The 18,917-nt window shown below is 35.4% G+C and overlaps 5 protein-coding genes across 6 annotated transcripts in view; 3 read left to right on the top strand and 2 right to left on the bottom strand.

The window, feature by feature from the left end:
- Window positions 1–800: 800 nt before the first annotated feature.
- On the bottom strand, window positions 801–3,487 carry LOC143203010 (uncharacterized). Its single transcript, XM_076415092.1, has 4 exons — window positions 3,098–3,487; window positions 1,968–2,186; window positions 1,775–1,911; window positions 801–1,725 (listed from the first exon to the last, which is right to left on the bottom strand). The coding sequence occupies exons 1-4, from the start codon at window positions 3,347–3,349 to the stop codon at window positions 1,479–1,481; spliced, it is 855 nt and encodes a 284-aa protein (XP_076271207.1). The 5' UTR covers window positions 3,350–3,487; the 3' UTR covers window positions 801–1,478.
- On the bottom strand, window positions 3,423–4,682 carry Polr2C (RNA polymerase III subunit RpII33). The gene is made up of 4 exons (XM_076415093.1): window positions 4,502–4,682; window positions 4,274–4,445; window positions 3,827–4,211; window positions 3,423–3,692 (listed from the first exon to the last, which is right to left on the bottom strand). The coding sequence occupies exons 1-4, from the start codon at window positions 4,585–4,587 to the stop codon at window positions 3,511–3,513; spliced, it is 825 nt and encodes a 274-aa protein (XP_076271208.1). The 5' UTR covers window positions 4,588–4,682; the 3' UTR covers window positions 3,423–3,510.
- Window positions 4,683–4,924: 242 nt separating this feature from the next.
- Membrin (golgi SNAP receptor complex member 2) lies at window positions 4,925–5,940 on the top strand. The gene is made up of 2 exons (XM_076415095.1): window positions 4,925–5,304; window positions 5,361–5,940. The coding sequence occupies exons 1-2, from the start codon at window positions 5,171–5,173 to the stop codon at window positions 5,860–5,862; spliced, it is 636 nt and encodes a 211-aa protein (XP_076271210.1). The 5' UTR covers window positions 4,925–5,170; the 3' UTR covers window positions 5,863–5,940.
- Window positions 5,941–6,331: 391 nt separating this feature from the next.
- Ptpa (Phosphotyrosyl phosphatase activator) lies at window positions 6,332–8,076 on the top strand. Its single transcript, XM_076415091.1, has 7 exons — window positions 6,332–6,590; window positions 6,646–6,734; window positions 6,795–7,001; window positions 7,059–7,276; window positions 7,332–7,456; window positions 7,511–7,719; window positions 7,776–8,076. Exons 1-7 carry the CDS (start codon window positions 6,548–6,550, stop codon window positions 7,980–7,982), a joined length of 1,098 nt encoding a protein of 365 aa, XP_076271206.1. The 5' UTR covers window positions 6,332–6,547; the 3' UTR covers window positions 7,983–8,076.
- A 5,798-nt stretch (window positions 8,077–13,874) lies between these two features.
- Megf8 (Multiple EGF like domains 8) overlaps window positions 13,875–18,917 on the top strand; it is a 221,635-nt gene continuing 216,592 nt past the window's right edge. Inside the window, exons 1-2 of one of the 2 annotated variants that reach the window (XM_076415083.1) lie at window positions 13,875–13,912; window positions 18,660–18,707. The gene's annotated coding sequence lies outside the window, so the exon portion shown is untranslated. The remainder of the gene's footprint in view (window positions 13,913–18,659; window positions 18,708–18,917) is intronic. The other variant, XM_076415081.1, reaches the window with a different exon arrangement.

Genomic DNA, 18,917 nt, shown 5'->3' with positions numbered 1-18,917 from the left:
CACAAATTTAGATGACGTATGTACAAAATAACTTTGAAAATGCTAATGTATTAGGTTGCTCGATAACTTCGCAGAAAACATTTATTGCAGTAAAAATAATTCCGTCACAATTTCTCGTAACTTCAATACACTTATTCCAATAATCTAGCAATCCTAGAAGATCTGCAAAATGCCCTTCTTGCTTATTTACCTCTTTATTTGATGAGAATCGTTTCTGAGAAACGTTAGTGGAAGCTAAATCTGGCGTATAGGATGGATGTTGCTGTGATTCACGTTTTGGGAGATGGTTTTGAAGATAAATATTTCTTTCTGTGTTAATCCAAAATGTTTTAATAATTGTTTTACCAGTTGGGAACTTATGTCAAAATACCGTTTATGTCCAAACGCCAGTAATAACTATCTTCCTATTTCTATGAAGGTTGTATTCAATATAAACTCCAAAATAACTATCAATGAAGCTCTTTTACGTTTTTAATTGTGATTTTTTATTGAATTGATGCGTAAGATTGAAAATAAGTATATGTGATAACCCAACCATCTCTAATTACTCATTTTCTGGAGTATATATATCAATATCATATTTACTAATGTTGGCTTACTTTAGCCACTCTATTGCCTCTTGATATTAATAAATTCTAATTTTATATTAAGCTAGAATTTTTTTATTTTAAAAAAGAAATATTGACCCATACATAAGTGCTCTACGTGTGTATAAGTGTATTATAATAAAATCAGCCTAACGTAAAATTTTGTTTTGTGAAGTGTGATCCATACATCCATATTGTTTAAGAAATAACAACTTTTCATCACTTGTCCAATCTTGGATTGACTAAAATTCATGGTACATTGATGATCCGTGCTATCACCAGGCAAAACGCAGCATGTGCCTAAAACTAGTAAAAGCTCAAGTAGTAGTCAATAAGATATACAAATGGACTAAAGACTGGAAAATACTTTATAGTAGCGCCAAATCTGTCCATGTTAATTTTTTGCTGCGGTGAAATGACAAAAATATAATTATGTCACTTGACGAGTGCCCAATTCCTCAGCTGAATAACTCGACATACATCTCGATGGTAAATTAAATTGGACACATAATGTTAGACAGAAAGCAGAGCAGATTAGACTCAAAGTCAAGCAGCCGTACTCTTTAGTCGGAAGATACTTTCAACTTGACCTAAAGTCAAAGAGATTGGTCTATCATAAAGCCAATTTAGACTTGTGGGGTGCATATATGGGGTTGCACTAAAACATCAAACCAACTACTAATCCAACATTAATAAAACAAAGTTCTACGAGATTGTAATTAATTTTCAAAAATAGTTAAAAGGAAAACTATTTTGACTCAAATCATCCGATACGATAAATACTTACATATCAAGTAAATTTAGCCACAGAGATAGAAACGTTTTTATTTATGACAATCATTTTTTATTGATTTTTCATTAATATCATGATTTATTTGATGTTTAAATAATTCACGACTTTGGTTTCTGCGCATATCTTGATGTAACAGCTTGACTGGTCGATAATAGAGGATGACACACCGGGAGATCGGTTCGGACAATCGAAACACCTTTTGGTAGTAAAGGTTTATATCCCGAATAACTAGGAGAGGACAGATCATGCGGCAGCCTCAATCTATCATCCGCTATAGCCGCAGCGATTTCAGCCTTGGTGTCTTGAGGAACGAGTCCCTCTAGAGGGTTAACACACGCTCCACACCTGGAAGAATACTGTTCCTTACTGTTGTTGTTAAGTAACGCTTACTAACAAAACTGGCGGGTCTTTTCGCAGCCAGAATTCCCGAGTTGGATCGGATAGATCTCGGGACTGTCGATCATCCCAGTTCTTGCTGCGTTTGATAAACCTCTCTTCTAAGGGCTTGTACAGATCTGTTTGGAGAGTCACCTATTATAAAATGGTGATTAATGGAATTCCTACGATAATTGTCGTTGAGAGCTTACTTTATCTGAGCGGTGAATTTCGCTTATCTTAGGAGGGCGTATTTTAAAACCAGAGGCTCCTTCTATTTCAGCCTTACGCCATTCCGTCGTATACATAAATTGACACAACAGGTCTCGCATGTCAGGGTCAGGAACGTCGTCGATACTGCAGGCCGGTGTCATATAAATTCTGGGACGAGTTTTTATAGCGGCGTTTTTATCATCTTCAGGTAGAGGTGCCTGTTAGACGCCGTAAGATGTAAGGTTGGGGAAGAAGTAATTTTACAGATATTCCTTTTCATTAAATATCTTGAGGACTCCTCGAAATCAAATAGATATACGAAGTGATTTCTCCTTAAAACATGAAATAATGTTGCTAAATCACAGCGACACAGCTACTGGACAACATGCAGGAAGTCAGAAGATTGAAGCGAACCAAACCACATGAACTTGTTTAGTGTATAAATATATTCTTAATTTTAGCTTAAGTGGATTAGTTTTATTTTAACTGGGAAAATATATACTGATGATTAATCCCGTACTCGCCTTGCTTGTGTATTAATGCAATTACAGAGCTGTAGTAATAAATTAATTTGTAAAGTAAGATGTAATTAATAAAAAAAGTCCCAAAACTCCTACATCATGTCCTTGCCAAAGGCATTCGTACCCAACTAACATCGGGCATTATCCAACCTCCATGGGCCTAATTATAAACTAGCATTAGCATCACGCAAGCAAGGAAACTTATCCTAAACTAAACTGATAGTTCACTCAAAAAAAATTAAAGAAAAGATTCTCAAATGATTTTAAATCCTGCATTAACAAAGACGATGATGACTCTCGAACCTGATCAAACATTAGTGCGACTTTCTACTTTACAAATTTCTAACTAAAACGATTAAAACAGCCGTATTTGTACGAAACCTTTTAAAAACATCAAGCTGGCTTCAAAATAGGTTTGTTTCAGAAATCTCAGTTCCTGACATTGACATATTTAGCAATCGATCAAAACGACTCAAACCATTGTTTAACGTTTGAAACATGAATAAACCCATTGTTCCCAATCCTTGATATTGTATTAGTTTATTAAAGTATAATTTCAAAGTTAAACTTATTTGTACACCCTATACGTCTACTGGTAAGCTCTTTACCAATTTTTCGAATGGCTTCCTCGGGTCCATCTGTAATATCGGTTTAGGTTCTAAAAGTAGATCAAACGGTATATGAACTCCTTCCTTCCATTTCGAAAACGTCTCGTGATCCTCAAATACTTTTTTGGGTGGTAATTTCACATGTTTTACCTCTCTTCCAGTTACCGTACTTTTATGAGTTTGGTTCAAATCGGAGTAATTTTTATAATCATTCAGATATGTGGTCTTTTCTTTAAACGCTTCTAGGTTCATTTTGGAAGATTTAGTTCACAGAATATCGGTTAATTAGGTTCAAATCGTTTCGTTAAAAAATTAAAAACATAAAACAATGTGACAGTTTATATTGACATAATTAACAACTGGTAAAAGTACAAGTAATTTCAATTTGTTTTTAAATCTACTATATCTTATATTTAAGCGATAGCCAATGCGTCGTTTTGTAACTCATGGCTCAACTGTGTCTGAAGGTTGGATAATTTCTCTTTTAACATAGCAACACCCATAATGACGATATTTTCTGGGCGGAGCTGTCCCGCAGCTTCGACATTGTAAAAAAATTTGTTTGGCTTCAGTTCCCAGTTAAAAGGAGCTTCATCTAAAATAAATATGAATCTTTAACAGTGGTAAATAAAAAGAAATGTTAATGTGAAAAGAAAAACAACATGAATTAAGATCAACTGAAAGCCTAGAGTAACATATAATATGGTAAAGATACTTGAAATTACTTACATTGATCTTCATCCAGCTCACTGTATTCGCTTTTCGGCCATTCATCTGGTTTGGGATAAAGCGTATGTCTCATAGCATTGTCGGGGTCATATTCAAACGCTACACCACATGTTGGGTTCCATTTGGCATGTTCTTTCCCGAATCCTTTTTTTGCATAAGCTCTTACTTTCAACTCCTGTCCTTTACGTAACTTTATAATTAATATTTCATCACTCTCCTCATATTCTGATTCCTCCTCCCTATGTTTCGATGTAGCTGGAATTACGCGAGGATCACTAGATTTAAGATCTGCTGTAGTTACATGGCGTGTTTGATCATCAGTACATTTCACGTCTAAAGTAAATTCAACACTACACTCTTTGCAAAAATCTGTACATATGCAATCCTGTAAAACACCTCACTATTAGGATTTCATTTTTAAAAAATCTTTAAATGTTAACAACTTACCCTGGGATATTGTAAACGTTGTACGACTTCATCAGAAATAAGAGGTATAAGTCCTATTCTGTGAGCTAAAAATTCGTCGCTTAAAACAGTCGAATTAGCTTCTAATTTAACCCAATCTATAGCTAAGGTTGGAGTTTCGGCGATAAGTACCCGACGAATACTATTTGCGACACTAAAAAACAATACTCGTATAATAAAGGAAAAGGAATACATTATAAATGTAGTTACCTCAAATCAGTATCTTCAATATAAAACTTGACATTTTCGTCAGTTAAATCTGTAATGTGAACAGAGGGCTGATTTGCGTACGGCATATTTCAAATAATATATCCCATAAAATAAGTCAAAACAGATACACAAATACTAATATAACCTAAATAATCAGAAATTATTAACCTTAAATAGTGACGAAAACAATCGTAGAAAAACTATTAATTCGATAGAGAAATATGGATTTTTTTATAAAAAATTGTGTAATAAAGAAATTTTTAATCAAATATCTAAATAATTTTAAGTTGCCATGCATTAATGCAAAATTATATTTGTAACTAACATATTTGTAATAATATAAGCGAAAAGTAAAATTCTAAATATAAGCATAACAACTGAAAATAATCGGATAAATTCGATGTTTGTCAACCTATTCATAGTCAAGGTAACCAACTTAAATGAAAACAATGCTTCCAATAATTAAACTTACCATTAAATACTTCTTTAATTGTATTGAACAATTAGTTAGGCCAATACAATTGGTATAATTTTTAAAATGGCCAGGAATAATTAAGGAGGTATATAGTAATGTTTAAATAATTTTAATAATGACAAGTGCATAACCTAACTTTATATCTAACTATGAACACGTAATTTAAAACAATCATTAAGTATTAAAACATTAAAATGGATTCTCTCTATAATCAAACCAATAAACTTATTCAACAAACTCAACAGAGGTTTCAAATACTACAAGGAAATGTTCATGATGCAGTAAACATAGAAATAGAAATTACGGAAAATATTAAACAAATAACCAGGTGTGTAAACAAGGAATGTATAGTTTTAAAAATATTTAAAGGAGAATTTTTTGCAGTAATTGTGAGAAATTAGATGTGTATATCTTTAAATTACCAATTGAACAACGGCAAAATGCCAAGATGCGATCTGACCAACTTAAATATGACTGTAGACATCTTCAGGCAGCTTTGGATGCTGCGAAACAAAGACGTATACGTCGCGAACTAGCTGCGAATGAAAGGGAACAATTACTAAATAGACGATTTGCTCCGAATCCTGATCTCACTGCTATTAACATGGATTATTCCATACAACAGCAAACATCTTTGCAGAATGCACATAGTGGTGTTGATGAAATGTTGCATACTGGAGCTCATACTTTAGAATCTTTAAAGTCACAGCGCATGACATTAAAAGGGGCACATCGAAAAATTATAGATATGGCAAACACAATAGGCCTTAGTAATCATACCATGCGACTGATAGAGAAACGGGTTTCAGAGGATAAAGTTGTATTTGTTATAGGTGTTCTAATTACATTATTAGTTATAATTCTCGTTATTATTTATTTAACATAAACTATGTTTATTATTATTTACATTCCTATTTATAAATTTTATATAGATGTTTTATGATACATTAAATTATTTAGTCGACTTTTTGATTTTATTAACTTTTTCCTAGCTAATTTGTTAACACTAAGATAACCTTGACTAACAATTAAAGTTTATAATTGATTTTCCTTTGCTTTGTTTTATTCATAAGTTAAAACATTATCATATTAAAAAATCAAATTAAAAACATTTGTTATATATATTTCATCTGTAAGCGACATCTAGGGCTAATATCAGCATCTAATTTAAATCCAGACAACTGTAAAGACTTAAATATATTCTAGTAAAATTTTTGCTTTTGCATTTTATATTATTAATGGAATACAGAAAATAGACAGACTATTTATATGTTTTTTGATGTAATACAATTTTAAAATGATCTAGTTTATTATTATAGGGCAACCAGTAATACACAGAAATGCCTTTTTAAGTTCACAGTGAGTGATTTTAACGGTATGATAATGTTAAAAGTTTGTTACCCAAACTATTTTATGAATAAGAAAACAAAGAATATTTATATTTATTTTAATTGACAATCTCAGTAGTTCTAATGATCTAAATGTCATTGTGGTTAATGTCAAGATTTGAATACAAAATAAATTTTATTTTGGGTGTTTAAAACGAGTTATTTTCACGCTTAATATCACTGATGGCTTCATTATTAACTTCGACTTCAAAAAGTTTAACAACAGGTGCATATTACACACAACCTTTACCCGTTATTTTATAATATATTTTGTATTCTAGTGAACGAGCAGCATGTTTTTGTAACTCCTGTGAAATTAGTAAAAACAATAGACGACATGCAAAAATGGGATAAATCTGAAGCATATTTCGTATGACATAAAATAAAAGTTGATAATTATGTTTGGGTGTATTAAAATATTAACTTTTAGGAGTATTTAGGTTTCATTTTTGCCATAAACGACGCAATTAAAGGAAAAAGTAATTCCCAGGGTTCAAAAGAAGCATCCGCAAATATCGACAAAATCGTGCATCTATTGGACATTTTGGAAAAATGGATAGGGGAAATCCCTCCTGTTCAACAGCCTCAAAGGTTTGGTAATGCTGCTTTTAAGACTTGGTACAACCGACTGAAAGAAGTATATAATTCAATTTTATTTAAATATTTGTTTAATTGATCCATTAATTGTTTTAAGGAAGCAATAGAACTGTTGCAAGCTGTACTCCCTATTGATATATACAGAGCAATACCAGAGATAATGGTGTATTTGGAGGAAGGTTTTGGTAATGCCACAAGGATCGATTATGGGACAGGACATGAAATATCTTTTGTCATGTTTCTTTGCTCATTATATAAGATTGGGTTTTTGCAGGAGAATGATTTTGCCGCAACTGCCTGTAAGGTTTTTGTAAAGTGAGTCTGCTAACCTTTAATTAATATATAATATATTACAATACTTTTATTTTAGGTATCTTAATTTAGTACGGAATTTACAACAGACTTACAGAATGGAACCTGCTGGGAGTCATGGAGTTTGGAGTTTGGATGATTATCAATTTGTTCCATTTATTTGGGGAAGTTCACAATTAATTGGTAAATTGTGAATTTTTATGTTCCGTATAGTTATGAATTGCTTTAACTTTTTAGCAAACCCTAAGTTGGAGCCTACATCATTTTTATCAGCAGGAACAGTTGATACTTACTCCGATGAATATATGTTCATGAGCTGTATTAAGTACATAAATCAAGTAAAATCAGGCCCATTTGCTGAACATTCTAACCAATTATGGAGCATAAGTGGTGTATCAAGTTGGTCCAAAATTAATGGTGGACTTATTAAAATGTATAAAGCCGAGGTATGTTATTATTCCAGAAACTACTTATGGGGTTTGTTATACGATATTTACTTTAGGTATTAAGTAAATTCCCTTTGGTCCAGCATATAGTGTTTGGATCGTTATTCACGTTAAAACCAGCAAATATAGGTGCGAGTATACGTAGACCTGGGTATACCGATTCTGCTCCACCTATTCAGGAGTTTAAAAAACCATCAGCAGGTTCCTTCCAATCACCTACGCCACCAAGTAATGATGGTTCAGACGTGAAGCAAGGCCCATAAGATTTAAAATTACTTATAGGATTATTTCAAAGGCTGTTTTATTTATAAATTCATATTTTATTAAATGTATCGCAATAAAATTGCTGCTAATAAATTTATAGTTTTATTCATTTAAAGTATTCCACTACTTCCTTTAAATTTTAATCCAGGTAGTTATGGGACTAGGCTGATTAATTTATAACATATGCTGCAATAACAATTGCTGTTTATTTTATTTATTTAAACTACTACAAGTGACTGATTTATTTCTGTTAAATTTTAATCCTAGTGGCCATGCCATCAAGTAATGACAGCTCGGAAATAAAATAAAACCAATAAAATGTGTAGTTATTTAGAGTGACGATTTAAAGGGTGTTTTTTTATAATCCATATCTTATTAGATGCGTTGCAATAGTAAGTAAACCGCATTACTAACTCATAGTTCTTAAAATTTCATTTTATTAATTATTTAGAACAAAATATTGTTATAGGACACAATAATTTATTGTAATTGTTGAGTTTCTCTGAATATACGTTATATCCGTTTAATTCATAATTTGTTTTGAAAAACAATTGAGATGTATTGTATATTGTATAATAATATGACATGTTATTCGTATTAAATAAACGCGTAATTCTTAATTTTTGGAAAAGAACAATTATTAACATCTATACAAATTTGTATTGATTTTATTGTTTAATAGTGTTACTCTGTTTCTCCGTTTTTAATTAAATTTTATATAAATATTTGTCCTGTCATTTAATTGTCAAAATATACTTTATAATAGATCCTTGATGCTATCTATTCAGAGAAGTATATATTTATGAACATAAATAAAGCTCAAACAATGCCTTAAACACTGACTTAATTATGTATAATTAGGAATATTTAAAATGGTTTAAATATTTCCATTATTGAGTGTTTTTAACAGGGGATTTACACTTTCCTAGCTACGAACATTATTACTTTATGGTATTCAAATAAAAAAGTTCATAAAATTTATTGACATTGAATAAAATATATTGTTTAATTCATGTTTATGAAACATAATAGTTAATATCTTTAGATAGTGTAAAATGTGTTTTATTTATTTTTTTGTTTACGTATATTTACTTTATACAAAGCGTATTGAATGTTAGAAGCTTAATATTTTTGTTCACATTACTTAAATGTGTATCTTTTGTGATGGACGTTGCTGTGTGATGAAACCATTTCGATCATTGTTGCCATCAGTTTATTGTTCATTTTTAAGTATATTTAATCTGATTTCTGAACGTTGCGATATAGTTTTGTTTATTTAACGTCTCATTATATGTTGATACAATTTATTATACGAGCGGATGTGCTTAATTGTCTTTAAAAATCGTTTTGTGTACATAACAAACTTAATCGAATGTTTCTATGTGGGGATTTACGTCTAAATTATATAACAAGTTTATTTTAATAATTAAACTTTAAATGTCTATTTCGTTTTAATTGAACTATAGTAATTTGTTATTGAATATAATTATTTAATTTATGTGCGGTTGAAGTTACGAGAATTCCTATATGAGCGATGTAGGTATAACGAAATTTAGCTGAAAAATTGCTGTGAAACGAATGTGAAAAACATTTTCATTTATTTACTCAGTTTTGACAATATTTATATTTATATATTATCAATATATAATAATAAATATTGATTTGTGAGTGTTATCGTTTTGACTCATCGGTCTTCAGAGAATGGTTTTTAAATGGTTAATAAATTTGGTACATAATTTTAAAGTTTTAGTGTATTTCAGTATTTAATTTTAAAGGTTCCTTTAAAAATCGATTTTTTTTAAAATATCGTAAATTTGAGAAATATGATTACAGTATAAATTCGATTATCTATGTAACAGATGCCATTATTATGTACATTAATATATATTAATTTTTTTATATAGATTTTTCAAACAATATCGAATTACGGTTGTCATCTTTTTTTTAAGGATGATATCCATATCAAAACCTAGGGTTTTCATAGACTATAGAATGTTTTATAGTTTAAAAATGGATCGATATTTCTGAAATATTTTAAAAAGTATTAAGACGAAAAATTTTTGGCCTCCAAAATTAGGACTGTTGCAAAAACGTATCTATATTGTTAAAAAGAGTATAAAATGTATCTTATTATATTATATATTATATCTTATAGTTTTGTATTATTGGTGGTAAGTAACTTGGTTAAACTTAAGAGACTTGATTGTAGAATAAATATAAATAAGCTACGTTAAGCAATTTAATGACATCAAAATATTTTAGACTGAGTCACCTTTTAGATAGTTTGTACTCTTCAAATGGACATTGCTCATGTATTATGTTCTTTGACCACTATAGTGATTCCCCTTACCGATCTATTAACCGTACTTTGAACTCCCAAACTATTTTAAATAACAAAATCTGTCTTATATCCGCGTAAGAAGAATGTCTTCGGATACACCTACCGGGAGATTGGATTGACCTTGTGTTTTAAATGTTACATTTGGTTTATTTGCAAGTTACAGTTTCATGTTCATATATTAGCGGCTTTAAAAAGTAATCTATTGAAAATAATAGGCACAATATGTATTAACTAAAATATTTTTCATTATTTCTACAACTTTTTTAATAGAATTAGTAATCCAACATATTTGATAACAGTATTTGTGTTTAATTATTTTATTTAGATTAAAATTTTGTGGTATGTCAAAGCCAAACTGAACTAAAACTCATAGTTGATACGGCAACATTGCGACGTTTTGACGTTACAAATTTAGATGACATGTATGTACAAAATAACTTTGGATAGACTATATGTATTATTCCTTTAACAGTTGATAACAGACACCCAATACGGCTGAATATTTATTTGTTAAATTAATGTGTGACAATGATTTTCGCCGTAGAATGACGAAATATACCCTCAGATTGGCTTCAGAGAAATCCACCTTAAAATCTCGTTGGATTTGCAACTATTGCAAATTGTGGAATTGATAACACAGATAAATAAAAAATCTGATATAATCCATTTTGTTGAAATAAAATAAATTCATGCAATAGAATACAGATGATTGATTGATGAGGGCGGTGTCTATCAAATATATCGATTGTAGCGATCCGAAATATTTTGAGTGCAAGGAAAAAAGTTGGTTGTTGAATTTACTTGTAAAATATGAAATAAATTATGTTGTAAAGATGAATTTAAAGTTTATAAAGTATTTTTTTAAAGTTTTTAATTAAAAAATAATCAGAGTTAGAATTTTAACACAAAAAATACATTTTAAAATAAAACTTGTTCATAATAATCGTAATAACTAAATAAAAATAAACAAGAACCTTATTTAATCTATCTACTACACGTATTTTATATTCTACTATATACACACAATTTAGCTTAATACCGGAGCCTAAGCAATACTGTTTTTTATTGATGTTATTATATGATTTTAGTTATATAATATAACCATCCTAATATCTAGAAGAATACTTCACTAAGTGATCTACTGTACAACTTATAATATAAATCTTATTCTAGATATTATTCTAACTTATTTTAAAGTCTATCCTAATTTATTCTAAAAACTATTCTAGCTTATTATAAAGATTATTAAATCTCACTCTATGTGTCTTAATCAGTTCGTATGGCAGTTTGCGTTTGAGCCTACACACTTCACTGTCATCGCGCACATTTAACTGTTTGGTATGTGCATTGGGATGCACTAATAGTCTTTCAGAGTACTTCGCACTAACACTCCGAACCACACTCGTTATGGGTTCTATGGTGACATCGCGCTGAATCAGTTTGTTGGACACGTAATATGGGGCATCGACGATAACTCGCAACAGGTTTTGGAACCTCCGGAGGATCTCTGTGTTTGATTTGCTAGTAGTACCCCACAGTTCAATACCACAGGTTCAAATGGGCCTAAGTATTGACTTATACAGCCTTGTTATCTAATGATAATTTAGATTTATGCCCTATGCGCCAGTACATTTGGTTTAGTTTAACTCCAAGTTGTTTGCGTTTTGTCACTATATGTTTTTTCCAAGTCGAACGTCGTTGGAAATGCATTCTCAGATATTTAACGTTGTCTGATTTCGGAAATTCATGATTATTCAATTTTACAGTGTTTCAATGTGGCAGATCCATTTGAAACGTAGTGTTAAGAAAGTCAACTATGTTATTTTCTTCTTTTGCGGATATTTCAGACGGGTACGCATTAAATACTGTCTTTAAATGTTTAGAGATCTTCCACTTTATCATTATCCTAGCTATCATTCCCAGCTCAGATATTGTTGTTAATTTTAATGTGTGGGTTATGTTGTTGGGGTTTTTAATTTTTTTTTGTTACTTATCAGAGAGAATATTCCGTTGCATCAGTGGGCGTTAAGTTTTCTAAATAGTTTTGATTTCCTTGATTTTGTTCCTTATTTATTCTTTCAGCTCTTTTGTGGCCTTGTTGAATTTTCTTTTGTTTTCTTCTGGTCTGATTGGTTGCCAGATTTTTCGCAGTTTTCCCAAGTAATACAGCAATAACTTTTAAATCAGTAGAAACTTTCCAGTTGTATATTTTATATCTGATAAGGTCTAAAATTAGTTTCATATTTTCATACGTTTCTTTTTTAGGGTAAATGATGTGGCTCGGTGAATGGAGGTAAAACGAAATGAAACAGTGGTGTTTACATTATGTGACCGTTATTTATTGGCTATATAAAAAATGTGAAAAATACAATTAGATAAAACGGATGGCAGCGGTGTTACCTGGGGACGAGGCTTGGGCAGTCGATGGTGGCACGTCTAAACCAAACGATGGTCGAGTACTGAATGAATGGAAATACCCTTCAATAACATCCCAGATAAACGTCTCGGGGTTGCCGCCAGCTATTCGTTGTCGGGTTCTAGTTGGCGCTGCTGGCACCCCGCCCGTGTTCAACATCTGGGATTATATTTCTGGGTATTTTGTAGACCGTTATTCCACGATGTAAAATTCGACATGCCTCAAGGTCGCTACAGTAGTACTAATTGTATCGAAAAATATTATCTTGTATTTAAAGATGACTTTTAGGTCTTCGAATATACGTATAATTTACCAGAATTGGCAACGTCGCGTCTCAAGATTTAGGTCCTTGTAGCACTGATACCTCTTCCTGTGGTTACTAAATATTAATCAGATAATTCATTCATTAACAATTGATATACAAATTGTATTTATTTATAATTCTAAACAAATAAAAGGATAAAAACCAATATTACATGATTATATATGTGCACATTATTATATTTAATTGATATTATATATATATTACCGTTCATTCATCTTATTATCTTTATTATCAGATTCTGATAATTTTTTGATTTAAGACAATTATTTTGATCTCATCGGTTATTCAATCATATCAATAATATCCTGGTGGTCATATAAACTAATATGTTTGTAGGTTCTCACAATATATACTAGTTAAGTAAACAAAAACTATGGAACTGGGAAGTCCCTATTAAGGGACAATGTTGATAAAATAATATTTGTCGAATCATTACTCTAGTAGATAGAATATTTTTTTCATATCATGAGTCCATTCTTATTTATTTCAGCCTTTTAGTTTTTTATTCTATTATCTTTTGTTTTCGTGATGTATATGTTAAGCTAAATTTAAACCAACGGAAAAGCCAAAGGCTAATACGTTGAGGATACGTTAATCAACAAATAACAGGTCAATTGAAAAGTCCCCGGTTTACCATTGTAAAATCGCTTCAAGGGTGATACACTGATTATAGCGACCCTCCAATTTTTCGATACCATTTTTGTAGTACGATTTGTCCTTTGCTTCAAAATAGGCCTCAGTTTCGGCGATCGCCTCTTCATTCGACGAATATTTCTTCCCAGCGAGCATTCTTTTGAGATCTGAGAACATTTTTTTTTTTTTTTTGTTCTGGCCTAAAAACCAGGCGGTGGAATGCATGACGCATACCTGGTCGCGGAGACTTGCCCTGGAGTGACAAGTTGGACCGGGTTATGTGGGACTGCCTCTGGGCTTACCAATACACTAAACCGAAACCGCCTCACAGTTGACCCCTGTGGATCACTACTGCTACTGCATTAAATTTGGGGATATGGCACCCGCTGATCGGGCAGCCGTTATTGGGCACGAGAGCCCGGCGATTCTATTGATTCGCGAACCTGAGTTAACACACAACTGGGTACTGTTGTATGGGGGCAAAAGTTATGACTGTAGCGACGGATGAGGTCGTTTCAGCCTGGAAAAGGGGGAGAGCTTAGCGGTGACGCGGTGCTAAGCTCCCAGCATGTCAACCAGCTCGCGAACAAGCGCGTTTTCAGAAGAACTTGAGCTGAGTTGTTGTTTGTGGAATGATTGAGATATGAAGTGCTTGATTTCTGGAGTGTCAGTTTCCCTATGGATTTGATTATTTCTGACAAACCATGGAGCGTTTAATATTCTCCTGAGGAGCTTATTTTGGAAAACTTGAAGCCGTTTGACCTGGTTGGGTGTAACAAACTTGAAGTAGACATTAGATCCGTAGAGGAGTACGGACCGAATTAACATCTTGTAAAATAAGCATTTGATGGAGATGGGAAGCCTGCTAGAAGGGCAGATCAGAGGAGATAGCAGGTTTGCTATCCCCGAACCTTTTTGGATTGCTTTCTGGATTTGGGAATGCCAACCGAACCGCCGGTCGAAGTGAAGACCTAGGTACGTGACGTTATCCAGCCATGGAATTATTGCGGTGTCGATCTTGAGTTGCGAGACGCGCAGTGCGTAACGCTTCTTGTGGAAAATGATGGCCTGGGTTTTCAGGGGGTTGATTTGCAACCTCCAGAATTTGAACCACTTGACCGCATGATCGAGCTGCTTCTGTAAACGCTCATGAATTGTAACTTCGAACCTGGCGGCCGTGAAGAAAGCAGTGTCGTCAGCGTAAAAGGCGACGTCAATATGCTCTTTTCTCGGCATATCTGAAATAAAGAGATTAAATAAGGCTGGGGCCAGCGGGGAACCTTGAGGTACGCCAGCATCGATTTGTTTACGACTGGAAAGTGACGCCCTGATCTTGACCTGGAAAGATCTGTCCGAGAGATAGGACTTGATGAGAGCGGTTAGGTCTTCTGGGAGGCCTAACCGCACGCACTTTGCGAACAATCCGTCGTGCCAGACCTTGTCGAAGGCTTTGGTTAGGTCCAGAAGAACTGCTCCAAGCTTTTTACGTTGGTCAAGAGCATGATGGATGTGTGCAGCCAGACGGGAAGCTTGATGGACGGATGAGTGGTGAGCGCGAAAGCCGAATTGTTCATCTGGAATGATGTTGTTTTCCTTTGTGAAAGAGTTGAGAGCGTAGAGTATTGCCCTCTCGGCAAGCTTCGAAATGGCGCTGAGAAGGCTGATAGGCCTGTAATCAGATGGAGATGATTTTGCTCCTTTCTTGGGTATAACCGCTATATGTGCGTGTTTCCAAGACGCCGGGAAGTGTTGCAGTCTCATGATGGAGTTAATAATGTTTGCCAGTTCTGCGAGTTGCTTATGCGGGAGCTTTTTTAACTGGGTAATCGATATTCCATCGAAACCTGGAGATTTTTTGGTTTGAAGTTTGCCGATCATAGTCTGTAGAGACTTTGGAGATACAAAATGGTTGAGAAGAAAGGCGGGGGTTACTGGTCTTTTGACGGAGTTGGATTCGTTGATGACAGTGTCAATGTCTTTAGTTTTAGTGTTCTGTGCGGGTGGGAGGCATTTCATTTGAGCTTCGTAGGTCTCTGCAAGGAGCTCGACTTTTTCTTGGTCAGTGACTGCAAAATTTCCTGTAACCGCTGACTTCAGGGGAGGGATGACATTGTGCGTCTTCCCCACGAGGCATTTGGAGACACGCCAGAAGGAAGGGGGGCCATCCAGCCTTTGGTCCGCGAGAAATGAGTTCCATTTCATTGCTCGCCAAGTCGAGACGGCCGCCCTTACCCTCTTGCATGCTCTGTTCGCCTCCCTTTTGTCTGCAGCATCAAGGGTGAATCGAGCTAATCTGCATAAACCGTTTTTGATGCGAATTTCACGTTTAAGAGAAGCGGGAAGATTGTTTTTCCACGGCTGGGGTTGTGATGAAATTTTGACTGTGGAAGATTCGTGAGCAGACTGAATATCGCGAGTTAGCTTGAGTACGGCTTCCTCGAGGTGTTCTGGTGTGTTAATTTTCGGAATTGGATCGGATTTCAGGAGAAGAGATTGGTAGTTTTTCCAGTCGGTTTTTTTCCTGAATCTTGTTAGTGGGACTTGAGTGGTGGCGCAGTTTCCGAGTTTGAGAAGGATCGGACGATGATCAGAGTCTAGTTCGTCAAGGACTCGAACTTCGGAATCGCGATTTACGTCTTGAAGAATAAAGAAATCAAGGATTCTTGCTGCGCCTTGAGAGACTGTACTAGGGTGATGGGTGGGTTCATCTGGCAAGGCAAGACCGTAGCCCAGATCTGCACTTAGAGCTACGATGGCGTTACCTGCGGGATTCGCTCTGGAACACCCCCAGGTGGGGTGGTGGGCGTTGAAGTCGCCACCTATTATTTTCGGAAATTTTCCTTCGACGAGTGATCGGTATTCGGCATAGTTGAATGCAGAAGATTTCCTGTACAGGGATGTAATCACGAAGGGACGTTCTTGGATATCGATTTTAATGGAGGTTGTTTCGAAGTTGTTTACTGATAACGATGGAAGGAGCTCGTGTTTGACTCCTTTTCTGACGAGAATGGCGGTTCCACCGCCTCGACCCGGAGTTCTATCGTTTCTGTAGACAAAAAAGTGTTCGAAAGAGAGACGATGCGAAGGTTTCAGGAAAGTTTCCTGGATGAGCACGATGTCGACGTCATAGAATGTTATGACGTCCTCCAATTCCGCTTGCTTTCCGCGTAAGCTATTTGCATTCCATGTCATCAGTATAAGAGATTTCGGAACAGCCATTTCGAAGAGTTAAAGGCTGCTGAAAGTTATAGAGACAGGTAAGTGTTGCCGCTTAGGCGGCGACATTTGGAAAAAGACGAGCAAGTTGGTGAGCCAGGGCGATCACTTGTAGGAAAGCCTGCGGGTCAGTAAACGCCTGCATTGTGGAGTTAAGGTCCGGTGTATTGGTTGGAGCAGGAGTTTGAGTTGGAGCAGGCTGGGTAGCGCTGGCTAATTTTTGGGCTAGCTTTCTGCCACCTTGGTTACTCCATGCAGAACCTTGTGGAGGTCTGGTTTCGGTCGGAATTTTTGGTTTTCTTGGAGCAGGACGGCAGGTGCAACCGCTGAAGTTTGCGGTATGAGTTTCACCGCAGTTGCTGCACTTTGGAGGTGCTTCTGGGATTTTGGTACAGGATCTAGTGTCGTGATGCCCGGCACATTTGACGCACCGTGGGGGGGCTCGGCAATATGAGCTGGAGTGCCCGAAAAGCTGGCAGTTGAAGCACTGCACTGGCTGGCCGTTTCCTCTCTGGACCTCGACCTTCACTGTGATGACGCCGAGTTTGGTCATATATATGATCTGTCGCTCTTCGCGAGGGACAACTACCTGAACAATTGGTAGTTCTATCCCGGATTTTAATTTCCATCTTTGCACAAATTTGGGATGGAAGCCTTGATCAAAGAGAAGTTCACGTACTTCGTCAATGCAGAGTGATTCTGGGATGTTTTTTATTATTACCCGGAATGCTCTCTCCTCCGGATGACAGAAGGAATGGTAAGGGTAATTCCTTTCCTCGAGCAGGGTAGTAAGTTTACGGTAATTGTCGCTTGTGGCGACGAATAAGAAAATGCCGTCCTTTTTATTTCGGGTTATAATGTCTATTGATTGTGCCTTAGTAATTCTAATGAGCTCCATGAACCTCTTCTTATCACGGAGCACTATAGGCGGAATTTTTTCCTTTGGGGGACTTTGAGAAACAGTCGCCGAAACGGTTGGCACTATTTTTGCTGTGGAGGTTAAGACTTGTTTAGTGACCTGGCTACTTACCTGCGTAGGCTGGTCTTGGGTTGGTCTTGTGGTAACTTGTTTCGGTACTGGCTGTGGGGCCGTCTTGGTGGTCGGCTTGTTTTGCACTGGTCTGGTGGCAAATTTTGTAATCGAAGGCTGTACGTTAGCCTTGGCTTTCGATTGGGTAGATTTAGTGGCTGGCTTGGCTACCGGATTGGGTTGTGATTTGGGAGCCTGTTTTCCCTTGTTGCCGGCCTTCGGCAGCTGGCTTTCCTGAGGTGGAGTGACGGGCCCTCTTTTCCTTTTTCCCACCAAGGTGAAACCGTCTTCTGAGTCTTCAGTTTGGTCTAAGTGTTGTGTCGGTTTAGCTGGTGTCTGGGACTGAATTTCTATGGCAGCGGGAATCTTTACTTCCATGGCATCTCTTTGATGCTTCATGAATTGTGTTATCGTAGCTGTGAGAGTTTTTATTTCTTCCTTGAGCTCTTCGGAAGCCTTTTCGCTCTTTTCCAGCTTTTCCGTCTGTTTGTTCAGGGCGTCTGTTTGGGCTTTTGCGAACGTTTTAAGGTCAGCTATCTGCTTTCGCAGGTCTTCGTTCTGTTTTCTCAATTCCGTTATAAGCACTTCTCGGCTGTCTTCTGAAGATGGTCCATTTGAATTTGAAACACTGGGATTATGTTCAGGAGGCGACGTCGGCTCTGACGTACATGACGCCATTGCCTTGTCTGTAAAAACGCCTTTTCGGCGCTTACAGACGCTTTTTTTTTTTTTTTTTTTTTTTTTACGTAGGCACTGGTGAAACGTGATAACGGGTCGACCGTCTTAGGGAAAGTTTCGGGTAATTCTCGGAAGCGCAGGTAGGTTCGGCGGACCGGACACGACCGTTCTCTTCGAGAGCTAGCACGGAACTGATCTGAGAACAGGAAATATTCGCTGGGGCAGATCGGGAGAATGTGGTGGATGAGGAAGCAATTCGAAGCCCAAGTCTTGCATTTTTGCTATCGTTTTTACT

This window comes from Rhynchophorus ferrugineus, unplaced genomic scaffold, assembly GCF_030347505.1.
Source record: "Rhynchophorus ferrugineus isolate W39M unplaced genomic scaffold, kcgeb_rfMv2 rfM9, whole genome shotgun sequence".
Lineage (NCBI taxonomy): Eukaryota > Metazoa > Arthropoda > Insecta > Coleoptera > Curculionidae > Rhynchophorus > Rhynchophorus ferrugineus.
Note: the sequence above shows the minus strand (reverse complement) of the source record. Positions and strands in the feature narration are given on the sequence as shown.